This window comes from Lagopus muta, chromosome Z (assembly GCF_023343835.1).
Source record: "Lagopus muta isolate bLagMut1 chromosome Z, bLagMut1 primary, whole genome shotgun sequence".
Lineage (NCBI taxonomy): Eukaryota > Metazoa > Chordata > Aves > Galliformes > Phasianidae > Lagopus > Lagopus muta.
In genome coordinates, this window is record NC_064472.1 from 70,203,971 (window position 1) to 70,225,462 (window position 21,492).

At 41.5% G+C, this 21,492-nt stretch overlaps 1 protein-coding gene across 5 annotated transcripts in view; it reads left to right on the forward strand.

Annotated features, from left to right (window-relative positions):
• LPAR1 (lysophosphatidic acid receptor 1) overlaps positions 1-21,492 on the forward strand; it is a 72,029-nt gene that overhangs the window by 24,859 nt on the left and 25,678 nt on the right. For all 5 annotated transcript variants that reach the window (XM_048932480.1, XM_048932481.1, XM_048932482.1 and 2 more), the window contains exon 3: positions 11,521-12,268. In XM_048932480.1, the coding sequence (XP_048788437.1) occupies positions 11,521-12,268 (748 nt within the window). The remainder of the gene's footprint in view (positions 1-11,520; positions 12,269-21,492) is intronic.

Consider the following 21,492-nt stretch of genomic DNA (forward strand, 5'->3'; position numbering starts at 1 on the left):
TGCCATGTGGTTTGATTTTACTGTGCATAATGAATACAGGGTAGAAGAAGGTCACGATGGGGTTCATTTGGAATAAAACCACGAGAAATTTCAGGTTCAGTGCTCTTATGAGGAGTGCTAAGCTTTTAAGCCAAAACTGGCAATAAAATAGTAATATACTTACAATTACTAACAATTACTAATCTTACTTTCATGAGTCAAAGTGCGTGCTTAAGACTTGATATTTATAAATACCTAAGTGATTTCTTCAGCTCCATGCACTGAACACCACATATTTTTTCCTGTTAGTGAAGTAAATATTACAAACAGAAAAGGAGATGTTAGTACTGCTGAAGGTTTCGTCTTGAAAAGTTCCTCTGACTTGAGACCCAAGTGTCTGTTGGAATTTAAAACTTTTAAAGGTATATACTTTATATATACATCACTCCACAACTGGTTAAGTTTAGGTGATACTGTCAGAAAATTGGCAACATAACTTTTGTTTTTCTTTTTTTCCTTTTGCTAAAGATCTTTTGACTCAGGAGAACTGAATCTCTTAGCAGAGACCTCTGAGAAGCTGCAAAAAACTTATTAATGGGTGGTGGAGCTAAATCTAAAATCTCTTTTAGGGGGAATTATTTGTGCTCCTTTTCTTCCTGCACTTCAGATTAAGAAGTATCACAGAATCACAGAATCACAGAATCACCCGGGTTGAAAGGGACCTCAAGGATCATGTAGTTCCAACCCCCCTGCCTAGCAGGGCCACCAAACATACACATTCAGATCAGGTTGCCCAGGACCCCGTCCAACCTGGCCTTAAACACATCCAAGGACGGGGCATCCACAACCTCCCTGGGCAGCCCATTCCAGGGCCTAACCACTCTCCTAGTAAAGAACTTCCCTCTAACATCCAACCTAAATCTTCCCTCCTTCAACTTGGATCCATTTCCCCTAGTCCTGCTGTTGTCAGCCCTTTTGAAGAGTTTACTCCCCTCCTGGGTGTAGGTTCCCTTCAGGTATTGATAGGCTGCAATGAGGTCACCCTGCAGCCTTCTCTTCTCCAGGCTGAACAAGCCCAACTCCCTCAGCCTGTCCTCATAGGGGAGGTGCTCCAGCCCCCTGATCATCTTAGTCGCCCTCCTCTGGACCCTTTCCAAAATCTCTATGTCTTTCTTGTACTGAGGGCTCCACACCTGGACACAGTACTCCAGATGGGGCCTCACAAGAGCCGAGTAGAGAGGGACAATCACCTCCCTGTCCCTGCTGGCCACCCCTCTCCTGATGGAGCCCAGGAAGTAGTACATTTTAAAACTATTTCTGTTGCTTTTCAAGTCTATATTAGGGTCAGAGAAGGATTTTATCTCTTTGCAGCAGGTTTCAGGACACCTGACAGGAAGGAGATCCTGTATGGCTGTATTGCAGGGTGCTTGGCCACTGATGCACTCTTCTGCCTTCCTGGACTAAGGCTCCCCCAGACCATCCCCTGCATGCTCTGAAAGGCATCTGCACCACTGTCTCCCTGCATTCTCTTTTCAGAAGCTTCTTTGCATGTAAGAAACGTGTGCTACTGTTCAGGGGTTGCTGTTCAGGATAAATGCCTTTTTGAAGAGAGCATAAGGTCAGTTGTGGTGTAAGAACAAGTGGGAGAAAAGCTATTACTTCTAAAGGGTTTGATTGAAAATGGCCTTCTAAACTGTATGGTCACGGTTCTGTTGCATTTACCATAAATGCATGCTTTGTGCAGGGACTTTCTGCTGACTACATCTTGCACAGGATTTGGATCTCTAGACCAAAGACAAGAGGCAAAAAGTATAATCTAAATATAGATTATACTAGATATTGGCTGTTAACATAAATGGGTTTAGTTGGAAATACTAGTGATAGGTGGGCAGCTGGACTGGCTGATCTTAGAGGTCTTTTCCGACCTTGATGATTCTATGATTCTCTGGCTCTCCCTTTCATGTCCGGGTTTCAGAGTCCATACATCCATAGGATTTGACTTGAGAGCAAAAACAAAATGGCAACAGGAGGCAAAGGAAAGACTGATATCTCAGTGTGGGTTGTAAAATACTATTCTCTGAACCTCTTATTGTAAAAGCAGATTCCAATTTCACAGATTATATCCACATGGCAGGTTTTAAGTGCATGTGTGAATTCATCACAGATTTCAGTAAGCCATGCTGGATATGATGGTTACAGGGCTTTAACCTATGTAAAGGAGAAATGGCTCCAAAAAAATAGCCTGGAGACTTCTGTTGCTGAGGGTGAGGAACAATTTTTTTAACAGAAAAGGGCATTGTAACATATCTTAAGGGCAGAATAATTAGACAGAAATGAAGCTGTTTCCTATTGAATGGGCTTGACTTTAGCATTTGTGCTAAATGAGCATTAAAATGAGCCTTGGTTATTGTTTAAGAAAAGGTACATTTGTTAGAATACCTTTTTTTTTCTGCAGCACATTATTTTTCCTTTTAAAACCGAGTAGAAACCACAGTCAGCTGCAGAAGATATTTAGGGGCTAATGTCTTAAAGATAAAAAAATAAGACAACTTGGAAGTAGCCTTGCATGCTTTCTACATGAGCTAGATGGCATCTCATTTATTATTTAAAAAAAAAAAAAAAAAAAAAGTGCTTTGCTACTTTACTTGAAAGTTTCTTTCTTTCTTTCTTTCTTTCTTTCTTTCTTTCTTTCTTTCTTTCTTTCTTTCTTTCTTTCTTTCTTTCTTTCTTTCTTTCTTTCTTTCTTTCTTTCTTTCTTTCTTTCTTTCTTTCTTTCTTTCTTTCTTTCTTTCTTTCTTTCTTTCTTTCTTTCTTTCTTTCTTTCTTTCTTTTTTTTTTGGTATTCTTTTAGCATTAATTTTTTTATTTAGTGTTACCAGGACAGTTGGTTTCCTGGATACTTCATTTGGACACTTTAGCATTAGAAATAGGTGTATATGCATTCATCACAGAAGCAAGTACTCCTTTGACTGTCATCAGCCCTTTAAATAAATGCCCAAGGACAGCCAAGAATAGGCTGTTACCACACAGGATAATCCCAGAGACCTCAGCAATGCTTTTTGTAGTCCAAAGCCCACTCTGACAGGTTTTGGCTTAGGCTTGATTGTACAGATGCTTGTGGTGACACCGCAGTGGGAAGTTTTTGTTAATTTCATTGAAATAGGTATTTTTCATGTGATTTATTTCCTGAGTCGACAGAAAGGCTCAGATTGTGGAAAGGTTTTCAAAGTTCTTAATACCAGGTGTAACAGTGCTGCTACTTTCTTATTGCCAGTCTGTCAGCACAGTAAGGGATTTTGATGCATCTCTACAAGCCTCTACTGAAGCAACACTTGTTTTCCACAGTAATGTCTCTTCATATTCTCCCACGCACTGATCTCTCTGAAGCTCTGCTTCAACCTTCTTTCCCCCTCCAGCATTCACCAGAGATACGCACTGAATGCATCTTGGCCATGTTTAAATGTGAAGGATAAATAAAGTTTCAGGGTATTTGACTGTCTGCAGCTGAGATCTGGATCAGAAAATGATTCTAGGACAGCATTCCCAATATATCAAAGAATCAATTAAAAGAAAAAATTGCCATAGTTAACAGATATTTATTGGTGATGGAGTTTTTTTATTGTAGGGCTGTATCTATTGATTTCAAATGAGACATAAGCTGTTCTGTTCCTAAGAGGAAGAAACAACAAAATTACAAAACTTTCTGTTTTTTTAAGTTTCAGAGTTTTTTTTTGCAGACCTAACAGCTTCATGGTTCAGCTCTGTATGTGCAAAAGGATAACAGAAACCTGATTGGTCTGATAATGCAGAGAAGTAGAAAGTTAAAACAGCCTGCAGGAAACATTTAGTATCCCTAAGGGCTTTGTGTTTTGCAGGGAGGAAGCACAAGTGGTGATCTAAACGGAGCAATTTACTCTGTGGAGTGATTAGTATCTTCTTGTGAATGGCATGGGATGAACTCTGCTATAAAAGCTTTGAAGAAGAAATGATGTGAGCCTTACTTGTTTAATGAAATAGGGACTTCCAACAGTGCTTCAGAAATGCTTAAAACAAGAAAACAACAAAATTCATCACTCTCTTTGCTTTTGCCAGCAGTGGATTCTACCAGCCAAACACTAGAAGTGAATGAATACATTTAAATAACCGCCTTGCAGCTGTTCCAAAGAGAAACCCATAGCAGATTCCATTATAGTGTCCTTTCATGGCTGTGTGGTTACCAGAGCCAAAAGCCACTTCTTCCACTCAATGCCACTGAATACTTCTTTATTTTCCCTTCCTTTTGTTGAAATTAGAGTTGAAGAGATTTAAGCTATCTGTGCCAAAGAATGATATGTAAATGAAATAGTCTGGTGTTTAAAGTACAATTCCAATTTGTTCGAAATTGACCAGTAAAGGCAGCTTCTTAGTACAGTATGGACATGTTACTGATAGGGAACCTATTCCTGCCAGAGCCCTGAGCTAGAAAGATCTTTCTGTATTGTGTTCACACATTTCACAAGAGTGCATCAAAGCAAAAGAAGCCAAAACTGTGTATATTTCAAGAAGAAAAAGAAATGTATTTGCAGCAGTAAACGCAGGACAATCTTCTTCCCATTTTGAAATCTTGGTTTCCAGCCCACAGTGAAATGTGCAGGTCTCGTTAACATAATTCCGAATAAGCGTTTTGCTTGTAGGCTAACCTCTCCCAAGTGCTTGCATTACTGGTTTGCTCTGTGAGGAGTGATGGAAGGCGTGCCCTGGAGATGCAAACAGCCCCAGTAGCCTCCAGAATTTTTGCAGCATAAAAGACCAATCTTTCAGCTGCTGGTGCCAAAAGCTTACCCCAGCTTGGCTCGTAGAGCACCAAACTGGGCCTGAGGGATGCACGTTGTGTTTCATTATGCATGGGAACTCAGTTGGGATGTTGGAGGTATGGGTTTTGTGGAGGCTTGTTCAGTTTGTTTCTTGTTTTGTTCTGTTTTGTTTTGTTCTGTTTTCCCTCTGGTTTATTCCACTTGGAGGGTTTCTAGGGCATCACACACAGAGCAAAAGCCCTTTCATCCTGGGGCTGAGCAGGCCTGTCCTGAGCTGCCCTTGATGCAGGAATAACTAAGCAGGTCAGACGTCAGCTGCGATGATCAAGTGGAGAGTTAGGCAGAGGGCATTGGGTGATATACTGAAGAGGTCTGGTCTATATCATAGCACAGAGTATTTTAAAAGTGTGAGAAGTGGTATATTCCAGTCGGCAAATTAGTTAATGGAATGTAATCACCTTGCTGTGTTTCCCACAGCAGAGCCGGGAGGCACTGGCCTGTACTGGGCCTTGTTGAGCTCCCCTTGACAGGGGGAAGAGACAGCTGGAAAGCACAAGCAGTCATGAAGGCTCCTCCAGAAAAGAGTGAAACTCGAAGAGCTTTGCAAAAACCCATTACATAGTGTGCATGGAACATTCAGGCTCAACATTCTGCAAAACATGCTCAATCCTGTCTTTCCAGTTAATGTATTTTTGGAGTATCTCTGCATTGTAGTGATGACCTCCCTTTGAGAGGAGCTTGGAAGGCAGCATCAGGGCAGCAGAGAAGTGCTGAATGGTCTGGGAGCAAGTAATGAATGCCCAAGCCATCCAGCTAATGGAAGGGGGAATGTGGTGATGTGGAATCGGGTGGTCCTGAGTTGGAAAATATTCATCAGAACATGTAGGTGTGGCTTGGGAAGAATGCAGCTCATCTGACAATGTTGGGTCTGTGGGAAAGGAACAGTGATACAGCAGGGCCTGAATTACTTGGTAAATTGCTGGAGGAATGGCTTCAGTCTCTGTCTTCTGCTGGATATTTTTTTCCAGTTCAGTTAGCTTTCTGATTTCCTAAATCTCCCTTTGAAGTGAAAGAAGTTGTTTGCATATGCATGCTTCTTTCATGCAGCTGAAGAAAAGGCAGGAGTTTGAATCAAGAGAACTAGCAATTTGGGGGCCTGCTGGAAAAGTGTTTCTCACTGTCACTGCTCTGCATTAATGAGAATTCGCGTCTGAATGGCACGACTCCTGATTTATCTATCCTGAAAAGTTGTACCATTGAGTTTGGGTATTTCAGACTGGCTAGTTAGCTTCCAGAGGAAAAGAACATTTAGCTTTTGCTGGACTTCAAGCTCCTGCCCATTCCGGTTTTTTTAATCCTCAAAAGCTATTTTTTACTTTGCTTTTGTAGTAATCACAGTGAATAAGCATTAAGGAAAGTCAACACCCTTCTTGGTTTTATAGTCCATCTGTGGAGGTTGTTGTAATCATAGCTTCCATCAGGATCTGTGTCACTTGTGAATTATACCTTCCAGCAACATAACTGCTTCTTTTTCCGGTGTTGCTGGGTTTCTTTGGTGCCCTCTGTGCTTAGGTAGTTTAGGTTACCCTTTTCAGGTGTAAGCTGCAAGATAGCCAAGGACTTCTCAGTTCGCAAGATCTATTAGAGCTGAAACTCAGCAGTAAAATCAACTACAAATGCTTCTTAAGATGTTGCCACAGTGTCTATGTGTTGCTTCTTTTTTTTTTTTCAATCGTGTCACAGCAGAATTGAATGGACCCCTTGCAAAGGGATTGACTTTTTCCTACCTTTTCAGCTGTGAGAAATGAAAAATGTTTCTAGTGAAGTGAAGAAGTGGCTTGCTGTGACTGAACCACCAAATCTAACATACAAATCTTATTCCAGTCTATCAAACAATTAATGCCATTCTGGAAAGGGTACGTGAAGATCTACTGCCTCTTGGTGTTAGTGTATTATACTTCTTTTTACAGGTATAAATAATTGCATAAGGCTATGATGAATCAGTACCCTTGTCTCAAGACTTCCTTGATTTTGCCATGTTGGGTAAATGGCCCCTTTCAAATTCTACTTTTATTGTCAGAGGAAATACCTTTATCCCTTTACTTTCGAACCTCTTGTTTCCTCTGCATTCTGAACAATAGTTTATGCCTTTCATTAGATAGTGATTTTTCTTCAAATTGGATTTTTTGCTCATCTGTTACAACTTTACTTTTATAAAGTCCTTGTTTTAGCAATTGCAGCTTGAGAAATTATTCACATATTCATTCAATTATTCCTAAATGTACTCTTCTATGCTTACTTTAAAAATACTCTTACTTGATAATCTTATTGATTTTGAGGACTTTGAAATCGGCCGTTTCCCCAAGCTTTTCTGCTCTAGCCTTCCTGATGTGTTGGTAAATTTCAGAGTATTTAGCTAAACTTATAGCATGCTGTTGCTTCTCTTGTCAATGCTTGCTGTTCTAAATATGGAGCTGTAAGCCACCTATTGCTATTTTGGAGTAGTAACCTACCATTCCCAATTCTGCTTTTCCTCTGAAATGTTTTCTGGATTTCTGGATAACGCTGAGAACAATAAATATTATTTCTGGGATCCAAGGGCAACTACCTCAGAATTAAAAGCTCATCCTGTATAGGATGAGTCTCCTCTGAGTCTCATAGACTTCAAGGAGGTTGCATGCAAGTTGAATGACTTCTACAAATTTGAGGTTTCTGGCTCCCACTTGGCATATTATTCTATGCAGAACTGTCATCTTCCTCAGGCTTCCTTGCCAGATAACTGGCTTTTCATTTTCTCATTGTGTTCTAGGTAAGAAAACAGCAATGTGTCAAGGTTAATTCAATGTAAGGGGAAAGGAGAGAAGCAGGCTGCATTTGGAAAGGGTTAAAATATTTTAAAGTGTTCTCTTGGATATGGAAACATTTTTGTGGCTTCCAAGTTTTAAAGGCTCTGTAAAAGTCAGACCTTAGTATTCTAAGAATGTTCAGCTCTCTTTCTCTCAGCAAGAAGTCAGTGTGCCTATGTTCTCGGTGTGAGGGAGTCTTTGGGGGTTTTTCCTTTTCAGTGAATTAAGGAGCAAACTCTCAGATTGCAGTGGTTTACAAGCTGATCATTTGTCCTTCAAGCACCTTGTGCAGACTTCATTTAGACAATCAGTATATCTTGCACTCTAACCATCCCCAGGTGCAGAGCCCTCCCCACTTGGGCTGCCACTCACCACCAAGCTCCCTTCTGACCTTTCTGCTCTGGGCAGCCAATGTCTTTTCCAATCTCTTCAGCAGGAGGAGAAGGTGACAGTGAGCTGCTCACCCAAGAGCATCCCATAGGCAAGACTGCCCGATGCCCTAGTCCTTACCCCGCTCCTTCAGCTATTCTGTAGGGGCCAGGGAAGCAGAAGAATGGATGAAGCACAAAACACTGGAGATAAAGTCACTTTTCTTTTCTGTCTTCCCACTGCCACCCTGGTAATGTAGCTGTGTACCACCACAGCTGAGGGGACATATGTAGCAGATGATGGCTGGAGGTGCCAATGCCAGGGCATTATTCTCACCAAGAGTTGAATAGGTGTCATCTGTAGAAGCAGGGTGACATTTATTAAGTACTGGTGCCGAGCTCTCTGGTCCGTGTGCACTGCATTATGGCTGTGACTGGGTTTTGTGTTTTTAAGAGACTTAACCCCATGTACTCAGGATTTTCTTGTTCTTTGACGTGGGACAACTGTGTCTTGAGTATTAAATCAACCTCTTATTGTTAGAGAAGTCTTTGATTTCAGCCTGCTGTTACTCCATTTTCCTTTATCTATCTTGTTGGTTTATAATTCAGATGTTTCCTTGCACAGATGTGTCTTCAGTGTTTAGTTAACACAGGCAATTTGCAGTTTGTTTTAAACTTCTGTTGAGATATACTAAGTGGATGAGGTAAATCTCAGGGCACTGCACATCTGGCTTACCCAGGCAATGAAACACACTGAGTGAAACTTCAGGAAATTAAAATATAAACTTCCCTGCCCCTTTTCCTGCAGGGACAGGAGAGGGGCTGGGTCTCCCTGCTTGCATGTGCTGTTGTAGGATGTTAACACTTTCAGTACTCAGAGGTACATTATTTTTCCTTTTACTCAAGCCTTTGCTTCCAGACAGCAGCTTCCAGACAGCAGCTTCCAGACAGCAGCTTCATGCGTGAATGGGATGCCTTGGGATCTCCATATGCTGACCTGTGAGGTCAGAACTTTCCTGCAGGATATCTGCTGGCATCTGAGAAAGCTGATCGTCTGGAAGTCCCCTGTCTGAACTTCGGTCAGCGACTTGTTCCTTATCACTCTCACAAATGGGACCATTTGTTTCAGCACCTAGAAACTCCACTGGTGGACACAAATCAGCTCCCAGTTCAAATCTCAGAAGCAAGCACCTGCACAGCCAAGATCCTGATACACTACTCTTTCCCCTGGGACTGAAAAGATTGCTCTTAAAGAAGGATTCCAGGTTTTAGATTAGCACAACCTGAACACAAAACTTCTTTCAGAATCCTTTACACCAGCAGAGGATTTTATTACTGCATCTTCAAAATGAGAGAAGAAAAAAGTCAGCCTCATGCTGTTACCCCAGGGTTATTTAAGCACTGTCCTGTTTTCAAACCTAACAGGGCTCAGTCTGCAGCATTTTACATACTCCTATGCGCATTGCACTTGTTCAGCCCTGGCTTGGCATTCTGTGAATGAGACAAATGCACTGCACTTGGTGCTTGTTACAGTGAGCCCTGTCTTGCTTTGCGTTTCATATGAGAGAGCAGGGAGGGTGCTACAATATCAGGGCAGTATTTCAAAGTCTAAGCCCATTTGCAAAATAAAATTGAAGCAAGGGAGAAAGGAAAGGAGTATCTACCAGGTTTCAATTTTCTGCATTTGAATTATTTGTTCTGCCAGGTGTTATCTGCCTCTCTCTGCAGCAGCAATAGTGGAGCGAAAATCGTCAAGTATGGGCAGCAGCCAGCGGCAAGAAGAATTTAGATCAATAAAAGCATGGACAAGGAGAGAATTTATTCAGGATAACAAACATTCACTAGAGTTTGGAGTCCTGACCTCCTCTGCAATTGAAATTATAAGACTGCATCCAAATACTCCTATAGAGGGCAAAAAGGCAAAAACCAGGCCATCCACATAATTAATGCAGATGTTGGCGAGCTTTTATAAGGGCCACTAATTCATTCCTATGACTTCCTCCCTCCCTCAAGGCTTCTTACACTTGACCTGTTATTGCCACACAATCCTTAAGCAAAGAATTGAAGCCAGATGTCTTGTAGCTAAGTCTCCCTTTGTTAAGTATGCCTTGTAAATCAGTTTTTCTGGGCAGTGGAGAAATCCTATATGAGAACTTTGAAAAATTCTTAAATAATTAAGGCTGAAAGGTTTTTAACCTAAGAATTGATGTATCCTAGAGGAGCAATTTAAGTTTTATAGTCAGTGTGCTGAAAATACTGTTTACTCTTGTTCTTAATTATCCTGGGTTTGCAAATGTTTCTGATCAATGTTTAGGTTAGAACTGAAATCATTTTTAGAAAAAAGCTTTTTCTGCAGCACAGATCTAGCTGTTATGTAAAGCGTTTGGGTTATGGGTGGAAAGGTTTGTATACTGCTTCTTTGGAATTTGCTTAGTTGAGTTGACAAATAGGTGCAAATGAAAACAAAGAGAAATAGCCTTGAGTAATTCTGAGGAAATCTTTTATCAGATACTTCTTTAACTGGACCACAATTACTAATTTTTTTTTTTTTCCTAATTGTGTACGTTTTTAGTTTCAACCTGAAGGTTGTGTTAGTTGAAGCATTTCCATCAGAATGGTTGGAGCAGTCCAAAACTGCTTTGTTTGTTTGTTTGCATGTTTTAATGGGAAAAAATTCTTACATTTTGATGTTGATCTGTTATTTGTTTGGGCGTACTACCTGTTTTCTTGCTATAACTCCTCTGTTTCTGCATTGAGAAAAATAAAAATGAATTTCAGTGAATAGAGTTTTGACAGCAATAAAACCAGAAACAGGTCTCCTGAGTGTCTTCAGACAGAGACATGAACTTCTTGTTGGTTTTCTTTTTATTATCATTTCATCCTTGAGTCCTTTCTGATAAACCACCCTAAACAAGGAACCACTATGTTAGTCTGAAGAGTTTCTTTTTGTGAGATTTGGCTTTTGGGAATTGCACTTTGAGTAACTGATTATAACAGAGCAACAAGAAACGTCCCTGATGAAGATCTGGGTGAATTAAAACCTCCGGGGAAGTGCAGCAACTTTTCTTCCTCTTTGAGGAACGTGTCATGTATCACAGCTACAGCCAAACAATGCTTTTATGCACTCATAACATAAGCAAAGTGTTCTGTAACAGAGTTAACTTCTTTTAATTATGAATTGCATGCCTGTCTCTCTAAGTGAGTTTTTCAGGAGGTCTGCCTGGACAGAAGCTCTAATGCTTATTATGTAATTTACAGCTATGACAGAAATCGTGCTCATTCCCAGAGCAGATGGAAGTATTTCTGGTTGCTTCTAATCTGGCTGTAGTTACTGGAATCCTCAGAGCAATAGTTTGTGATTTGTGGAATGCTGTTTGTTCTGAAAAAGTAAATTTGTTCTGAAGCATGTTCCCTTTCTCCGTCCAGTGCCTTTCCCTGCTCTCTGTGCATGCCTTGTCCATGGAGGCAATCATATGTTTTCAGTTCTGATGTCGTTCTTTTTCTCTCTTTCCCCACCCCCCCCTCTTCTTTCAGTCCACAGCCATGAGTGAACCACAGTGCTACTACAATGAAACCATTGCCTTCTTTTATAACCGGAGTGGAAAATATCTAGCCACTGAATGGAACACTGTCAGCAAGCTCGTAATGGGCTTGGGGATTACCGTCTGCATCTTCATCATGCTAGCCAACCTCTTGGTTATGGTGGCTATTTATGTCAACCGCCGATTCCACTTTCCTATTTATTACTTAATGGCCAACTTAGCCGCCGCAGACTTTTTTGCAGGGCTGGCCTACTTTTACTTAATGTTCAACACGGGACCTAATACTAGAAGACTGACTGTAAGCACCTGGCTTCTCCGTCAGGGTCTCATTGACACTAGCCTGACAGCCTCTGTGGCCAATCTGCTGGCCATCGCCATCGAGCGGCACATTACAGTCTTTCGCATGCAGCTACATACTCGGATGAGCAACCGGCGAGTGGTGGTGGTAATTGTTGTTATCTGGACTATGGCCATCGTAATGGGTGCCATACCAAGTGTCGGATGGAACTGTATTTGTGATATCACTCACTGCTCCAACATGGCACCGCTCTATAGTGACTCCTACCTGGTCTTCTGGGCTATTTTCAACCTGGTCACTTTTGTGGTCATGGTGGTCTTATACGCTCATATCTTTGGGTATGTCCGCCAAAGGACTATGAGAATGTCCAGACACAGTTCTGGACCTCGCAGGAATCGGGACACCATGATGAGCCTCCTGAAGACTGTGGTCATTGTGCTTGGTAAGTTTTTACTTTGTCCCCTCTACCTTCCCCGCTCTATTTCTTACCAGGTGATTGCAGTAATGCATGTCCAGCTTCTGGGAGGTCAGCATCATTTGAAAGATTGTAGAAGAAGTAGGGGCAATAAGAAGCCCCAGCATTCATTACTGTGTGGGTATTATCAAGCTTTTATGAAAAAGGATATCAGAGATGTGGTCATCCAGCTATGTAACATGAAACTGATGAAAATAGCAAGATCTTGATAAGGAAGGGATTTTTGGAGCAATGCAAGTTTAAAACCTTTTCTAGCAGCTTGTCCCCGGCACTGTTCACCTGTTGGCATGAGAAGAAGCCAAATGAAGTGGGTCCATCATGCAATGAAATACAGGTTCTTTCCTTGTGCTAAAAGTGATGTGTGTATTCAAGTAATATTTTGTGTCTGAAATAAAAGAAGCTAGAGGCTTGTGTTGAAAGGATGCTCAACAAGGAGTAATGGCCTGTAACCTGAACACAGGAAGTTCTGTACTAACATGTGGAAGAACTTCTTTACGGTAAGGACGATGGAGCACTGAAACACATTGCCCAGTGAGCTTGTGCAGTCTCCTTCTATGGAGATATCCAAGACCTGCCTGGACCTACCTGAGTGACCTATTGTAGGGTACCTGCTTTAGCAGGGGGGCTGGACTCGATGATCTCTTCAAGTCCCTTCCAACCCCTACAATTCTGTGATCTGTGATCCTGTGACTTCACATGTTAAACAAGTCTTTATGTAAAGTATGCTCAGATCTCTGCTGTATGGTTTGGCACATCTAAAGTACCTGCCTCTTTATTTATAGGGAAAGATACCACATGAGGTATTAGTGTAGTTCTCTGGAGGTCCCTAAGGTTCAGGGCTTGGAAAATGGGGAAATATCAAGCAAATATCGCAGTGCAGTTTAAAGGTTTTTTGTCTTCTTGGACAAGCATATTTGGTTTAGATCTTATGCTTTCTGCTTGCTTATGCAAAAGCACTGCCTGGATGGTACCACTCCCTGGTGATTATCCTTGCAGTTCCTTCAGTTCTTTGTTGCAGCTGATGATGGTGAGCTGCAGTCAGGTAGGGATGGTGCTAATTATCTGTCCCCAGCTATGAGGGGGGGTCCTTTGCATGAGGTCCTTCAACAGGGCAGATGGGTCCCTTGCAATGCTAGTCCCCTGTTGTGTTGTAAACTTGGCCTAGTTATCCATAAGTGCAACTGTCCCCAAGTCTCCAGGGACCTAAACTTAGCCAGAGTTCTTGCTTTGACATCCCGAGTTCCATGGCTTTACACTGTGACTTTTGATTTCTAGCTCTTATTACCTGCACAAAGAAGACAGTTGACTTTTATCACCAACTTTGATGTAAGTCACTGCAACAACTCTCATTTTAGTTAAAGAATGTAAATGCTGTTTTCTCAGCTAGTGATATTTTTTTAATGTGAACTCTGTAGTCAATTGACTTGTTCACCTATTGAAAAGATAGTCCTAAGTGTTCTGTTTTATTCATCAGGGAAAGAATAACTTCATGTTTTGCATGGGAGGCTGTAGGAGTGGGTAAAACCTCTTGTGATTTGGACAGTTGCCCCTACCTCCCTTCTCACAGAAGGCAAGGTGTGGTTAAGAAAATGAAAAAAAATACAGTTAGATTTTGCAGATTTCTTTCTTGAAAATAGATACTTGTTTCCTCTTCTGAATTAATTGCTGTTCATAACCAGTGAAGTATTTCCTGTGAGGAAAAGGACTGTTTCAGGCTTTTAAAAACATGAGTGGGGGATAGTAAGCACTGATATCAGTAAAATGCATTCATGCAGGAATAAATAAATACGAGTGACTGAATAGAGAGCAAACTGTAGTTATTATGAAGCATGTGTGGAAATAGAATGGCAGTGTAGGTAGTGACTGCATCCTTCTCTGTTCTCCCATGGTTAAATAACATTCAGTTGAGGTGACTCAAATTTAAATGCTACTAGAGTTCACCAATATCTCTGGTTCCACATTTAGATTCTTTTGAGTAAAATTTATCAGTGCTGCAGGTAGTGCATGTCATGTTTTCCACAAAATTTGAGCAAGGCCTTATTTCCTTTCCCTAAATTCAGTGTTGTGCTTTGCAGTAGCACCTCTGCTAATCTGCATAAGATACCATTTATAGTGAGAGACAGTGGGTTCTTTAATCAAATCTCGAAGAGAAATTAATCCCCAGGTGATTTGGTTGGACGAGTTCAGTCACAGAGCTAACAAGTAAAACCATGCCTTCACCTTGCTCTCAGGCCTCAGGAACAGCTGCAAGATGAAGATGGGGGCAACCTCAGAGACGGCAGAGGTTGAATGTTTGTATATCAGGGCATTTAGCAGATGACCAGCTGAGCCATGAGAAAAGCTCTTTAATTGCCACCAGCACACGAATGCTGTCCCACATCTCCAAATAATCACTTGCAGTGGAAGTTTGCTTTCTGGCTCTGAGCAGTTGGAAGCGCTGGCTAGGTAAAGCCTGCGCTCAGAGGAAACCTGCAGCAACCCCTGATGCATTGGTGCTCTTGTGCTGCTTGAAGTCTGCTTGCAAACAACAGTTTGAATTCCCTAATGTGGTATTTCCTGATTACCTCCTTCCAAAGGCAGTGCTGTAGGGGCAGAGTTTGTTTCTGCTTTGGCAAAGGCAGTGAAGGTGAGTGGATCTCCAGGGCTGCCTGCAGCAGCGTGCTGAATGTTTATCTCATGACCTCTGCTTTTTCCTGCATCAGTGAGCCTCTGTAACAGAGAAGAAAAGACCACCCTGCCTTCCTTAATGATGCAGAGGAAGCTAATACATCACACTGAAGGCAGACACCAACTTTTTCTGAAGGCAGAGAGAGGAAAGGCAGTGTTTCGGTGTGTGTGCAGCTCAGCTCACTGCTGAGTGGGGAAGGAGCTGGAGTGATTCCCACTGTGGAACCCTGGGAGCCGAGGAGGGCTGGGATCTGGGTACACCTGTGGGTGCTAGTAGGTGGAAGCACACACATCCTTGCTTTAGGATCTTTGTTAGAGTTCTTGCACCGAGCGCCATGTCCCTGGCTATGCACAAGAGGACAGTTGTGCATCAGGAGCAGTCAGGATCTGGCACCCAGCGTCATCCCAGGGTGCCGAGGCCTAGGAACACATCAGAGGCAGAGAACAGATTTTTTTTTCCCCCTTTTACTATCTTTCTCTTTTTCTTTCTTTCTTTTTTTTTTTTTTTTTTATTTTTGCTTTTTTGTTTTTGCTTTCTGTTGTGTTTTTGTTTTTTTTTTTTCCTCTTGATTTGAAATATTTTAAACAGAAGGAAGTGATTTCATAGTTAAGCCCTTTTTTTTTCATCTAACAAGGCAGCTTTTGAAATCTTATGAACGTAGGAAGGAACATAAAGATCTCTCTCCAGAGCATGCCTTTTCCTGCATGCTGGGGCCAAGGCAGGCTGATCTGTACACCACACACAGCCATAAAGCAGGATCTGGCTTAGCTTGCAGCTCAGTGACACTTTGCATTTCACCACTACCATGTGTTATGTTTAAACAAGCCATCAAATGAACAAGCAGAAACCCAGTGGATGCAATAGCTGAAGGCTGGTGTCATCCCTTCTGTCCTCCCCATTTCTGTGTTTTACTTTTAAGGACAACTCTAATGGTTTGATTCATTGATGGTAGAAGACACCATCAATGAATCTCAGAGCTCCAGGCCAAAAAAAGAGGCTCTGCCTTAGCTTTCCGTGACCTGAAAGAAGACATGAAAGGTGAAGTGTTTTCAGATGTTTTTATAAAACTATTTTTGTGGGTAAGTATCAGCAGAGATCACAAGTGCTGATCAGACTGTATGGTCTCCTGTCTTGCTTATAGCTCCTGTTTTCATAATATAAATAACTCTTCCTTATTCTTCCATAAGAGGATCGTACAATCTTCTGTATTTAGATGGTAGTTTTTGTCTGAGAGGCTTTCTCTTGGCACCATTATGGTACAAAAGAGATAATTAAGGTTAAAAAAAAAAACAAAAAAAACACGAACCTGAAACTGGTGTGTGGTCCCCCTGCAGAATGTTTAAAACTGTGAAGTGGTTTTGCCCGTCCTTTCTCAGTAATTAGTCAGTAGCTCTCCATTGAGACAGGGTGGGAGACTGCTGTCAGTGGGATAATGATACTGAAGTTTTATAACTACATTTTTAGGTAATAATAGCAACAACTCTTCCGTAGTCAGCACTGCAGTTAGCCTTAGTTCTCAGTGGTGTTTGGCCAAAAGCAGGCGTGCTTGTTGGGCTGGGCAGCACAGCTACACCCTGACAGAGGCAGAGCAAAGAATGAATTCCTTGCTGCTCACCCCTTAAGCTCCTGGAAACTGAGAATACACTTTGGGCCTTCACTGACTGTAAGATTATCTGCTTTGCTTGTAGGGACGCAATTTAATCTGCAAAATGTGGAAACTAATGTGAGCACAGATTAAAAAAAAAAGTGGAGGTTCCTTTTGTCTGAACTATTTTGATTTAAAGGAGTCTTACTGTGTTTGAAGATAGTCCCTTGCCTTTCTATAATGAAGCAATAAATGCACGGAATACATCTGGAAGTTTAGTATAAACATCTGGAAGAGTGGAACTGCTCAGTAACAGCTTTTTTTTTTTTTTCCTGCCCCTTCTTTCTGCCGTGGTTATGAATTGCATGAGGGACCAAGAAACTTTTGTTTTTTGTTTGGTTTTATTTTGTACTTCAGTAGCTTTTCTTTCACAGTTAGGTACCAACAACAACTGTGGTAATGCACCAAGTTTCAGTATGCTGTAGGCAGGCAACCAAGGGAAATAAAATACAATATTGATAACCTTTCTGTCTGTCTCATTGTCTGATGAAAACTGTGGAGATCTGTGAGAGTATGTTTTTAAAAGATGTTTCCAGTATCATTGCTGTCTCTCCTGGCATGAATTCTGCATCTTTTCCCACTCCCTCCCTGGGTGTGTAACTACTGCATAGTTCTTCATGCAGCATGACTTCTGAATTGTCAGTGGGAAATGAAAAGGACAAGAACTATTTCTACAGTCTGAATGAGAGCATTCCGAGTTCCACCAGAGGGATGCCTTTATTTTCACAACTCTCATGCAGCGTCAGGTGATTAACAAAGCATTGTCTGTCTTCATTAGCTCCTGAACCTTAAGGCTTTGATATACCTAACCTTTCTTAAATATGCTTCACCCATTGCCAAGTGGTCCTGGGTTGACATCAGGATGATATTGTCTAGACTGGGCTTGGTCATGGCTTCGCTTGACTTTCAGTGAGTGGACCTTCCCTGCCCATGGAAGGTTACTGTTGTGGTCCACAGTGAACATCAGCTCTGGTAGCATATGCAGCTGATAAAAGGATGCTTCAGAGAGGCTGAGGTTGAACTCTGAGCCCTGTGACAGGAAGGGGACAGCTTGACCTCTCCATCTTTGAGGAGTTGTGCTGGCAGGAAGAGAGAGACAGTCTTCAGCAGCATTCTTCAGCTGGCCATGAGCCTGTTATCTTGAATATGTCCTCCTACAAAGTACTGATGGCCCTGTTGGGAGAAAACAGTAGTATCCAGTTGTTTTTTTTCACTAACACTTCATGTTCCGTAGAGACCTGAGTTGGGTAATGAGGTCTGGCCAGCATGAGGACATTTCCCATCTCCTCTGAAAGTGAGGGAATGTGAAGTCATAAATACCAGGTTACCCTGTGGCCAGCACGGGGTCTCATTCAGAGTTACCAACCCAGACTGACCCCTGCATCACAGTAATGTCGCTTGTGTACTGATTTAGTCCTAGCGGAAAAACAAGGCAATAAACTCTGGGACTGGCGCTGGCAATATGAGCCTGAGCATCAATGACTTTCTGTTCTAACACACAAGGTGCAGTTATGCACAGTCCCAGTGTTTTTAGATAAGTATATTTTAAAAATGCATAAACTGTGAATGTAACCCACAGTCAAGTAAACGGGAAAATTGTGGCTGATGGCCATAGTCTAAATGGAGTGCCCCTCATGGAGTTTACAAGATTAATTCTTATTACTATTGCATGGGGAATGTGGAGGAATAGAAGATTTATAGTAAGTGCTTTCAAAGCTGTAGTATGGCTGCAGTACTTTGGAGCTGTATCATCAAATATGTGCACGAAGAAGGTGAAATCATTAAAGTTATCCTACAGTACTTTTAATATCATATTTTGGGCTTTATGATTTTTGATGGCTTGGATTTTCTTCCTTTTTTCTCAATGGAAGGACAGTTACGATTACTCCTCTGAAGCTTCCTTTAAGGAAAATAGTGCATACAGTTGGGGTGCAGATGGTTTCAAAAATTGTTATTACACATTATTCTTTCTTTCTTTTCTGTCCTAATGGATGATGTCCTAATGATATTTTGATGTTGGAATTAAAAAAAAACAAACAGAAAGTCTACCTTCAACTAGCACATAGGTGAGGAAAAATAGTAGTCTTTAGATTATTGCTGATATTTGTTGCACTGTGTAACTGTGAAGCTACTCTGATTTAATACCAACAAAGAATAAAATTGTCATGCTGTTTATTATCCATAACAAAAGCGGGTTACTACTTCTTATATTCTTACATGTAAGTGTCCATATTCTTATTTTCTTGATGTAGTTCTCTTGCTGTATTAACTAGATACTGCATAGTTTGAAAAAAGGATGAATACTTTTTATAAAGATCTAATTAAAAATCAGAGAGATGAGTTTCTGCTCTTGGTTGAAGTAGTGGAAGTGTGAAAACTTGCTGAGAGTCTATGTTGCAGTGCATACATCACTACACAGTAATTTGCACTTGATGCTTTTCTCTTGCTTTTTCTATGCTGCCAGAAAGAGCAGTACTCTGTGTGCTCTCTGACACTTAATGAGTCTCTCTGAATCTCATTTGCTGGTCAGTTTTACTGCTGTATTTTTACTCCTGCAAATGTAGTCCAGCTGATCTTATCTAATCACGCCTTGTAGCCCAAACCAAATAACTTCTCAGCTCTGCTTGGCAGGGGAGGGTACTGAAAAGAGAAAGAATAAAGAAACATGGCATGTAGAAATTACACCGTGGACTGTTTCTTTGTGAGATAAACCTCCCGACTAGCTTCCTTTTTCAAAACAAGCCTGTGCAAGCTCTCGCTCCTAAAGAAGAATTGTTTGGTGCCTTGGAAGCAGGCAGCTCTTTCTCTGAACCTGGAGCCTGATGGGGTGTGTTAGAAGTTTGGTTAATAATGTTTTCTTTAATTTCTTCACTGACTCTCCCAATTGAATTTATTACATCCTCAGCTAAAGCGGATATGTTCTTGGTAACTATCTTTTCTCTAAAGTATTCCAGGTATACCCTTGTAATTCATCGCTTTACCCTAGGGAAACCATTTGAAACTTTTCCCCTTCTTTCCCCCCCTCAGTTAAGAATAAGTACTATTTATTTTCATTTGGGATCCTTTGAAACTGTGCTTTGAGGAACTTCCATCATTTCCCAAGGCAGGAATGTGGTTTTATTTTATTTTATTTTTGAAGGGGAAAAATCTCTCTAGTAAATCCATTTCTTTACACACGATGGAAATGAGACTTTAATAAAAGTCCTTCCTCTGACTTCACTGTAATTTAGTAGCCTTCAGGGAAGAAATAAATTTGAAGGGCAAACGAGAGCTCTCTGGGTTCCTCTAAGAATGGCCAGAGAGAGAGAAAACTTGAGTAGTTCAAGGTTTACACCCATGTTACATTTTTATTTAAAAATAAAAGTGAAATAAAATCTCTTGTAATTGCTTGCACTGGTTGTTTCATGTTTCAAAAAGTCTTTGAAAATAAATTTCAGAAATAGGTTTTCTCCTCTACAAGACCAAAGGAATTGCTTTTTTATCCTTATTATGAATGACAGCATTTGGAAGTCACACCCTTATCCCCAGTCAGCAGAAGACAACCGTTTCCCTTGAGTCCAGGTGAAGTAACAAACCACTGGCTCCAGAGTTAAATTCACTTAGTGAAAATGCACGCTAGACCAGAATGAATCGGCACTGTAGTGCTCTCTCTGCTGCCTTAATTCCGCTTAGCAGTGCTGCAGCCACGGCCGTCCCCATCAGCCTGGGCCTCTCTCAGGGGGCTGAGATGGACGTGTGCCTGTGAGGCGTTTGTTTTAAGCCAGAACTCTCAGCAACCTGGAAAAAAACTGAAGTTAGAAGTTGTGATCAGTAAAAAAGCAGGTAGTCAGTGTGTCTAAGTAAATACGCTTGTAACAGCCCAGCACACAGCTAAGAAGGCCTTCCGATCTCAGACTTCTGCTGCGTTTTTGGAACAGAAAATGGGAATCCATCCATTAAAAGAGGTGACAGGCTTAGAGTACATCGTTTTGCAGTGTGGGGAGATCTGGAGTACAGTACAAGTCCGGCCACTGGCTTGCATTTTCATCTTTGGGATGGCATTTGTGTATCGGTGGAAACTGCTGAAGTGCTAAGCCAAGAGAGCACGGCCAGATTTACAGCCAGGCCTCAGCTTAGGGCTGCGTGCACAAAAATGCCAGCTGTTAACTTGTCATGTTGCAGAACTGTACTCAGCAAGGCACTGAAGGACTGTTTGTTTGGAGCAGTGGAAAACATTCTGAACAAGAGGCTGTTTTGTGGGAGAGGAGAAGGGTGCTGTTGGCATGTTGCTTCGTTCCACACAGGCAGCATGAGCAAGAACTCTGGGTCCTGAAAACAGAGAAATAGAATTTTCTGTCTGATATTATTCCTGCCTCTGTAGTTTTAATGGCTCGTAACATCAAAATATATAATTTTTTCCAGCAGGAGTGCATGTGGAGACATCTAAGATGCATCATCTGCCCTCTTCCTGGCTGGTGGGTAGTGACTCCTGCCTTCTGACAACAGCATTTGTGCCCCCCTGCTTGCAGTCTCCATATGAGAAATGAGTTGAAGGAGAAGGCCTGGGTTTTTTGTCAGTGCATGCATTTTGAAGCTGAATGTGAATGACAAATGTGATTGGAGCGCTTCTGTTTCTGGTGTTACTAGCAGGACAGCTTCCTGTTTCTTACAGCTGTGGATGCCATCACTGAGCTCACAGATGGCCATGTGTTTTTTTGTTTCAGACAAAAGTCTGCTTTTTTAATTTATGTTTTCAGCTTTTCTATGAGTAAGGCTCAGTCATGCACTTGCACACTTGTTGCACTTCTTTAATGCTGAAAGTAATGACAACAGCAGAAAATCCTCATGCAGTCTGCAGGTCCCATTCTCAAACCCTTCATGCTGGATCCCTTCCACTTG